Source organism: Trachymyrmex septentrionalis, unplaced genomic scaffold (assembly GCF_001594115.1).
Source record: "Trachymyrmex septentrionalis isolate Tsep2-gDNA-1 unplaced genomic scaffold, Tsep1.0 scaffold31, whole genome shotgun sequence".
Lineage (NCBI taxonomy): Eukaryota > Metazoa > Arthropoda > Insecta > Hymenoptera > Formicidae > Trachymyrmex > Trachymyrmex septentrionalis.
In genome coordinates, this window is record NW_017305474.1 from 1,141,049 (window position 1) to 1,151,074 (window position 10,026).

The 10,026-nt window shown below is 38.4% G+C and overlaps 1 protein-coding gene across 1 annotated transcript in view; it reads left to right on the top strand.

Annotated features, from left to right (window-relative positions):
• Window positions 1–10,026, top strand: part of LOC108749666 (Down syndrome cell adhesion molecule-like protein Dscam2) — a 95,860-nt gene that overhangs the window by 73,478 nt on the left and 12,356 nt on the right. Inside the window, exons 13-16 of the mRNA XM_018488497.1 lie at window positions 983–1,102; window positions 4,166–4,342; window positions 5,153–5,300; window positions 6,348–6,649. Coding sequence (XP_018343999.1) covers window positions 983–1,102; window positions 4,166–4,342; window positions 5,153–5,300; window positions 6,348–6,649 — 747 coding nt within the window. The remainder of the gene's footprint in view (window positions 1–982; window positions 1,103–4,165; window positions 4,343–5,152; window positions 5,301–6,347; window positions 6,650–10,026) is intronic.

Here is a 10,026-nt window from a genome sequence, read left to right on the forward strand (position 1 = left end):
CTCTTTCTCTCTCTCTATTATTATTATTATTATTGTTATTATTATTACTATTATTAAAGATGCATGCCCTTTACTTTCTATTATTTTCTCGATTAAATATCCTAAATTTTATTTCCTTGATATATTTAACATTGCTCGAATTCCTAATGAAATTAAAAGTAGATAATTGCGGCAAAATCCATTCTCGTTTATTTTTATACATAACATATATACATAACATCGTCAATTCAAGTAATTTAGTCGTAGCCTTAATGGATTCCGTAGTATAACACTGTTACAATTTTCAGCAAATTGTGTAAGTATATAATCTAGTTGAAAGAAAGAGATGCATGCATTACACAATTATTAACACATTAGGTAAACGTTAATTTAGTCATTGCCATTGGTATTCGTCACCGTTTATATCGCAGTAAAGTATCGATCCAAACGTTTGAATGTATATAGGGAATGACTGTTCAAATAAATAACCTGTCATATCATATATATTTTTAGACCGAATTGATAAAAGATAAAATCGTGGCGGGGCTGTGAAATGAAAATCGATATCGTTTGACGGTTTTACATGATATTATCTTTAGGAAATAACGGGATAACGCGGGATAAATTGCGTATTACTCTCAATATTCTGCAAATTAAATCAAAAGGAATTTGTAATAAATTTGTAATATAGCAATGATTACATATTGATGTACACTGTCCTTGTTTTTTAGCCATTATCATTAATTATACCAGGTAGAAATGTAGGATCTTTGTAATGCGCACGACGGGCGCGACTGCGACGGTGTCCTCGTAAATCGACGGTCATTATCGATTTTAATGGCCGTGCTTGAAATTTTACGGCGTCTCACGTCTCATTGCGAGCTCCTAAGAAGAAACGAGATGAACGGTGACGGAAACGAGGGGGCATCGCCTAGAATAAAATTCTGGCGGATACGAATTCGAGCGACTGGAAGATTCTAAGCCAATTGGTTCGTATTTTTAGTACCTCCGAGGTGGACCGTGGAACCTATCGACCAGAACGCGGTTGTAGGTCACGGCGTCTCCATCGCCTGTCAGGCCGAAGGATTCCCCATTCCGACTGTGACTTGGAAGCAATCTATCGGTAAGTCACGACTCCTTAAAGGTGGGATCTCGGAGATAACTCTCCTCTCCACCTCCGTTTCCCAGCTACGTTACCGAGAGATGTATTACGTCTCCGACGTGGCGCGAGAAATGAGAACGCTCATTCGCACCTGATCTCTCTTAAGTATAAAACGGATATTCTTAATAGAAGAAGCCTCTCAATTTTTTTCACAGAAACTGCAACTGTTAATTTTCTCGACGTTCCATCTTTATTATAAATAATTCGCAAATATAAATGAAATATTTATTTGTATCACAAATCATTTTTAAACGTGTACCAAAATGCGTTTTACAAAAATTTACATTGACATCGATTATTTATTCCGAACTAACATCGAAGTGAGATATGACGTAGATATTATTACATTTTCTAATAATCTCCTGTCGATTAAGCGAGAACTTTGTTTGCACGAGCATTACGTAATTTTCATTTAAGTTACGACCCGGCGAAGCGTCGACGGGGAAAAAAAGGACGCTCTGGAAACAGTAATCAATCACGAATTTCGCTGAATCGTCTCCACGGACGGGTATCCAGTCCGTAGTCAGAAATAAGTCCTATCCACAGATAAAAGTTCTATGGATAGAACTGTATAATTAATTTCGTCAATTCGCTTAGCGTGCAGATTTCATATGACGTACTTCCGCCGGAGACTTTTCTTCACTCTGTTTTTCCTGCTAAATTTCAACCTCGTTTTCGCGCGGAATGCATTCTTCGCTGTTTAGCCTGATTGTATTTTCGCGAGCCAAATCGTTCCTACGTCAGTTTGCAAAAAAAAAGGCGCTTTGTGTGTCTTGGCACGATGCGCAGTTACGTCGCAGTGACGAGATTGTTATCCAAATTCCAGAATATTTTCATTAATTTTAATTAACCACAGCTGGAAAACTAGTACACATTTGTTCGTAAAATGTGCTTTCAGTGAGTTAGTTGTGTAATCGTATTATATACGTACGTAAACGTTTCTACCGCATGTTATGCGTTACATTCTGATACATGTTAAGCGTTCTCGTTACTCAAATATTAATCCGTAAAAGTTCTCCCCATCGTCCGAGTACGTATCTCAAAGTTGTTGCAAAAAAAAATAAAAAATAAAAAAAGACGAGATATCCCGGGTGGATATTTGTGTTTCTCATCATTCACTATGTATCTCGGGAAGGATGTCGGGGAAGCATCGATCCGCCGTCGAGCGATGCACGCCATGCAGGCAGCAGCATCGAACATGAAAAAAGAAGCGCTGTGAAAGACGTTCCAGTACGTCCTGTCACGATTCATATTAGATGCGAACAGCGTAGAACGGAGCGTCGTGGTTTTATTAAACCTTGTGTAATATTGTAACTACCTGCCACTAGGTCGAGTGCACAAACGCAATTTGCATCGGTCGAGAATGCCGCCGACGAGAGACGAGACTGCCTGTAAGAGTTTCGAGACATAATTTCTCGGGTAGACTCCCGCGAAAAGACTGATTACTCAAAAGCGGCGCTTTCAAAATGTTCGGTTTACCTTGCACGGGGGAGGAGCTCTCGCGAAGTAAATCTTTACCGTTTGAAGTTATGTGGGTGGTATATACTTTGACACATCTTCCGCCCGTTCGTTTATTTATGAAAAGATAGAATAAGCGAATAAGGAAAGGTCTAACGGAGGAAAGGGAGTCCCAAGCGAGTACGCTTCGTGTACTCGTATTTAGCTCCCGACGCGTTATGTTTTCAAATCATTTAGACATTCATGTATTCAGAAATGCGTTTATAGAACATCTCGCGCGTTTAAAGAACTTTTTCCGCGTTATTTCTTGGCATTTAAATTGGTATACAACAGGATGTTTTGTAATAGGGCGTAAACAAGGTGATACTTCATACCGCGAGCTGGGAAATAATTTTTCCTCCGCGGTAAAACTTAACGTTATTTTTTTTTACAGTTTTATAAAGTTTGAAAATTAAATATTCTAGCAGTTGAGTATGCCTCCAAATCAAAACGCCGTTAAAGTAAAGTTTACCTGAAATTACGCGAAGAATAAGATTTTGTTATCTATCACGCGCATTCATGAAGATCTTCCCTCCTGAAATGTCTGATTCTTTTATTTCTTCTTTTACTTTCTGATGAGTCCAGAATATCTACCGATATAAAACGTAAACACAGTTGTACAGCGAGTTTTGTTGTGCAATAACTAAGGATGCGTGAGAAGTGAAAATTCCACAAATGAAACAGTAAAATATAAACTTCACAATGTACTTTATTTTTAATACGATACGCGCTAGAACAGAATAGAATAAAATGGCAAGAATAAAGAGAAGTCCCAGAAAATAAATATATCAGTAGTGTCAACTCGAAATAAAAACGTTTATCATCACGGCAGACGGATGGCATCGTCCAATTAAAGCTGGAAAATAAAATACCAACAAATTTTAATTTATGCTCTTCCATGATTGCAAAATCTCCTAGAATTGCGTAAACGTAGTTGTCGTTCGAGCAGGGCTGGGGAAAATACATCTTAAAGTATTTAAACAACGAAATACAAAATACTTTCAATCTTTCAATTCGAAAGTCAAAAAATGTTGTATTTCAATTCGAAAGATTGAAAATATTTTCTATCTAGTAATTTAAACACTTTAGGTAGTCGATATTTTGTATTTTGCATTTCAAACACTTTAAGATGTATTTTGCCCAGTCCTGATTGTTAGGACGGAATCCACAGACGTTGCTCAAGATTTCGAGATGGTCTTAAGCTAGTGCTCGAGATGTCATGAACCAATCAGAGAGAGCCGTATTAGCGTCTTAAGACGATGCTTGAGATTGTCTTGAGATTAAGAACGGACCATGGATTCCGGTTTAAGTGATTGCAGTTGTAAGAATTGACTAATCACAGTCGACTATTCTTATCATATTCGATCTGTAATTGGTCAATTTTTACAACCACTTATAACTTATAACGCAATTATATATAGAATGGGCTCTACAAGAAGCCGATAGAGCTAGTAAAACGTATGGTAGTAATTTTCCGCGAACATGTCTATTATGCAGAAACGTAAAGATGTATCCTTGCGCATTTAGGTGAAACCCCGGGTGACTACAGAGAGCTGGGATACGGCACGGAGGGCGCCGGGGTGGCCAGAAACGGATCCCTGGTGATCCCGCGGGTATCGCGGGATCACGCCGGATTCTACCTATGCCAGGCGAGCAACGGCATCGGGCCTGGCCTCAGCAAGCTCATTCGGCTAACGGTTCATGGTAAAATATTCACGAAACCTAGTGCTACCGTCGCCGTCTGGATCCTAGATCCAAGATAGTATCCGGGATTTGGTTTGGATTTCGCGCTGGATCGTACGGAGTGATCGAAACTGGGTACAGTTCTTTACCGCCGCCGCCGTGGACGTTAGGCGGAAAAAAAGTGTCGGTCGTAAATTTTTTTTCGTATTGTAGAATATCATCTGCAGACTGTATAAAAAATTCTCTCTCTCTCTCTCTCTCTCTCTCTCTCTTTCTCTTTGAAATTATCTTTGGAGATTTAATGGAGAGAGCAGCAGGAATTTAATTTGTTATTATATGATATTCATACGTAGGCGATATGTAATGCAACAGTCATGAATTTAATAAATTTGTTAATTTGAATTTGCACACATACACACACACACACACGGGCATGTCCGCCGGAAATTCAATAGCATTACTACAATATTCGTCACTGGATAATTGCTTCGCATCACTGCATGAAATCCTCTCTCTGTGAGAGGTTACACACACGGCATGCACAAACACACGCGCTCATTCGGAATAGCATCATGCGTCGATAATTGATCTTTTTTTTTTTCTGGCTACGAAATAAACGAGCCTTCAACAAAGTACTGTAGATTGACCGTGCGATTTCGACGCAAACAAAATTGTATCGCTCGTTTATAATTACAAAAAGGGCGCATTTGTGAGTTATGAGCGAAAATTGATTTTATTGTCTTGTCTTATTGCGTTGTTTGATGTTTATTGTGCGTGCCGTGAGTGCCGTGCGAAATTTTTCTGATGAAAAATTCTCACTTCTCACTACAGCGGGCCCCCAGGTGACAGTAAGGACGAGACAGGAATCAGTGCGACGAGGGGAGAGCGTAATATTGCGCTGCGAGGCCGAAGGAGACGCGCCTCTTGATCTTAGCTGGCGTGTTCGTGACAGCAAGATCGATCCTAATTACGACGTTAGGTTCGTATTGGAATTAATTATGCGTCTTTCGCGTGAAAGCTCACAGGTTTGAAATGCGCATACCGTTTGACGGAAGTACCATTCTGACGCTACGTTATCATCGTGCATTAAATTCACGAAACGTTCGAAGCACAAAAACAAATTAAATTCGTTATTCGTAGAATCCTCTTTAGATATGGAATCTGTTTGAACAACTGTACGTATTTAGAATTCTATTTTATACATTAAAACGGATAACATGTATTGAAACTATACAACTGCATTAAGCGGCGGCGGCTTATTTGTAAATACAACAAATGGTATATGTATGTATTCTGTATTCTTTAAAATGGATTTTATAGATTATTTCAACTTTTCACACACGTTACTAGTCTATCTGTAATTGTTAGACTATTCTAAGTACCTATAACGTATTTTACATAACAAAACATACAAATTCCATTTTTAAACCATTACACGTACATATAGAGTAACAGAATTTTATTGCCGCAGTAAACCATCGCCGCTATTGTATATTCGATGTGAAAATGACCGAAACTTCGCTGCTATAACCAATTATTTGATATTACCTCAAAACCTGTTTTGTTAATAACGAGTAAATTGTACCAAGCAAATTTGTTCGTAAAAGGGTTCGTGGACTCGTTAATTTCCTGCTAAAGCAAAGTAGTCTATCCCCGGGAAAATGCAGTTTACCGGTGTAACATCGCTATTTTGATGGCGGAATAAGAATTAATTTGTTATCACGATGAAATGACATTTGTAGGTTCTGGAAAACTAATTTCATCTATTAAAAGCAACGTCCTTGACCGACATCTCGCCGTAGAATATTTGACGGAATTCCTTTTCGCGACGATAGACAAAGTAATCAACAGATTATCTCTCTTCATAATTAATCCACCTTAAATATAATTCAGATTAAATGTAATTCTTCTAGAAATTTCAAACTCGAGTCTCTCTCTCTCTCTCTCTCTCTCTCTCTCTCTCTCTCGCCGCATGATCGCCGCATATCGATTAATCGCGTAATAACCGCTTCGCTCTCTGGTCCAGATACGCGGTAGACAATACGGCGGACGCGTCAGGACGTGTCACCACCGAGCTGCGGATCATCCAGGCGAGCCACATGGACCGCGGTGACTACGTCTGCGTCGCCGCGAATGCGTATGGCCGCGACAAGGCGACGATCCACTTGCTCGTGCAGGAGCCGCCCGATTTCCCACGCAATCTGCATGTGGCTGAGCAGGGCAGCCGGTCGATCCTGCTGGCCTGGTCCTCGCCAGCGAGCGATCGGGACGCGAGCCACGTCAGCTCGCCCATCACCAACTACATCGTGCAGTACAAGGAGGCGCAAGGTACAGACTACTTCTCCTTTCGTTTACCGTTTTTCCGGTGTATGCGCGCAAACCTCGGTTCACTATCGATCGAAAGCCGAGAGCATCTCGTTGTAGATCGTTACGTTCCTGGCCCGGCGGCACATTGGCTGCCACATCATGTATAAGTCAAGCTTATTGTTAGAGTAGAATTGTTTCCAAATTAAATCAAAATGATAAAAGTAGAAGAATGGCTTCTGTAAATTAAATGTAATTTTTATGTTGACGTTTAAGCTTTTCATATCATCAATTAGAATATCAATTGTAATTGGATAATTATAATTGAAAAACGTATAGAGACAATTAAAATTGGAAATAGATTGCCATAATTTTCATGTAAAGGTTTATGATTAATTATGATAAAAAAAAAATAATAGAGATATTTCAAAATTGTATGACACAATTTTAATATAAAAAAACTCAATTTTAATATAAAAAACATGGTTGACTATATAATTAAAATAATGGGGGGAGGGGGGGGGGTACTAAAGTCTTATAAAGTTTCAAATGGATATAAAAATTTTAATGTAGATTTTCTCGAACCTCTGCGATAGTTACGACAATGTTACTTTGCCGGAACCAAGTAATATCGCATTTCTTTTGAAATTACGACACACGTTTGCGTGCAGATAATATTCTTTATTTTTATTTAATTTACATGTAATGTATAAACAGCGAAATGTAAATGTGAATTAAGGGAAATATAAAATTGCCTTATGCACATCGTACAGTTCTCAAGAAAACGCATTCGCGTCTAAATGATGTGGCGGTGAATGCGCCGAAAACCGAGATACTTCCTGCGCTTTACGAATTTAACTGTAAAAAAAATTCCGATTTTAATTTACACGTTCTGATCTAGTTCCCCGATCAATAGTTAATTGGATGCGCGTAAATATGGAAGAGATTAAAAACGTTTGTTTAATTTCCTATTTACTGTTGGCATACGCGATTAATCCCAACGGCTGATGTAAATATCGCGTTAAAGCAATGCATATCGGTGAAAATAACACCACATTTTTTTTTGTGCTTGCTCGACCGATAGTTTGAAGAGAGAGAGAGAGAGAGAGAGAAAGAGAAAGAAATATCGATGTACAGTGTACGGTTTATTGCGCCCCATTACATTCTCGATCCATCGTCATTATATGTGTACGCGCGTGTTCCACAGTGCGCTTGGCATTTCTATCATTCGGCGCGGAATATCATATCGTAAGGTTAAAGTTAACACTACGATGTCTTCGGTGAAAGTATTCCATTCGTACTCGGGAAACAACGCTGTGGCTTTTGCCATCGCGCGGGGAATCATTAATCATTTATCCCATCACGTTTGCTCCAGCACGTCTCCCGCTATATTCGTTTAGGATTTTAGGCGCTACATTTATTTTGAATTTATTTCATGGCTTTTATCCGACCCCGCCTATTTTCTCCCGTTTTATCGGCGGGTTTTAGCCCGGCCGTCAGCCGATATTTAAACAAAACGCCACGTCCGAAACGCTCGAAATTCCATTAACACGAATAACATAATGTGTATCTCATTAGTAAGTAATAACTCAATCGCGGAATGTGTGTACCTACCCGGTGAATGTCTATGACGAAGTATTTAACTGTCTAATTTCCGAGCCACTCAAAGCAGTAATTTTAGAATAAAATGTACGCGGAAAATAAGTTTTCATACGTGGAAAATTGCAGAGGATGGGATTGTACGGTATGCTTCCCGTACAACATTGACAGATATCGCGTTATGTATATACTTTAGAAATTGATTAATTTAAAAAATGTAAAATAAATTGACGTGCATGTAAATATTATTTCCATTTCAGTATCACGGATACTGCATTTAATCCTGTATGAGTGTACGTTCAAAAATATCTTGTTTGCGATACAAGGAATAAATAAATACCAATCAAATATATTAAGAGAATTATTATGTTAATGCGCAATAATGCATTCGATTATTTAATGAAGAATATCTAACGCTTCGCCTAGCATTTGTTATTAGATAATTTAGCATTTTATCTAAACGTTTCGTGTTCTACGGAGTATAAACTGTGAGTAAATGCAAACTGAATATTTTCCCTCGTATAATGTGCTGTTTTGTAACGTCGCAAGATGCACGCGTGCAACGTAACGTGCAGTCTGTCGCATGAGCTGCGGCTGTCAAGAGCAATGGTAATTACATCGCTGTGTCCCGTGTAAACTCACGTTGAGTTGATTCTATATATAATAGCGCCGCGAATTCGTTCGCGATTCGTGCAACCATGTAACACGCATGCCCGCAAGAGCAGTTCCGTTCTTTGACGTTCTCTTTCATGCGTTTTGCGTTCAAGGGAACACGATTTACGTTTCTCATTGATCAATTCGTTTGGAAAAGGATCCTGCGCCGTTAAACATTCCGTTTCTATCGCTGACAAACTTTCCTAGCGTTTCACAGAAGATATTTTCATCTTTCCTCCGCACGAAAGTGTATTAATTCATGTCGTTCATTCGATACAATAATGGTACAATTAAAAAAAATAATCATCTGGATTTCTGTTACATGAAAAGTCCCAATATAATTGAGGGCTCAGATTTTGATGCCTAGTAATAGTAATAATATTTTCATTTGTAAATTCTATAATATATATAATATATGTACCTTTCAATTACATAAAATATATGCCACTTACTGCCGGATTTGGAATGCAATCGTAAATTGAAGCTGAAATAATAACATTACAATTAAATTGATCGTCAATTTGCTAATGATCAAGCATAATTGAATGATTCAAAATGAAATGAATTGTAAAAACGAAGTTTACCAGAAAATGAATTTGAATTGTTAAAATTTTGTAAATTAATTGTGAAATGTAAAAAATTATTCACTATTCGGTGTGATTACTGATTATACAGAGAAATGAAAGAAAGTATATTCTGTTAAAGTACCTACGTTCTTTCTTTTTTCTTTACTACGTACGTTTTCATTCTTTTCTGTAAGCATAACTAAAGCATGCCTAAAATTTTTTGTGCTCTTATCGTTATTGTAGCAACGAGCGATATTATTTAAACTCGAAGAATTTCGTGGTTCTTTTTTTTTTTGCATATCTCTTTTTCAATAGCCTTTTTCAAATTTGCAAATTAGAACTATTAAATTCGTATGATTGCGCGTTGCCGAACGCGTTTCTTTTATGGAGATAAAGTATAGAGGAAGCGCTTTATTTTCTGAAGCATATATACGTAGCCGGCATTTCCGACGTTGGCGGTTTTCGTTACGGCAGCCAAGACAAAGTTTTCTGTAAAGTCGTTTGCGAATCTTCCTTCTCCGCGTCTTTGTTTTACAAACCTCCCCCTCGACTACCGGGGGGGGGGGGGCCCCCCCTCCCCCC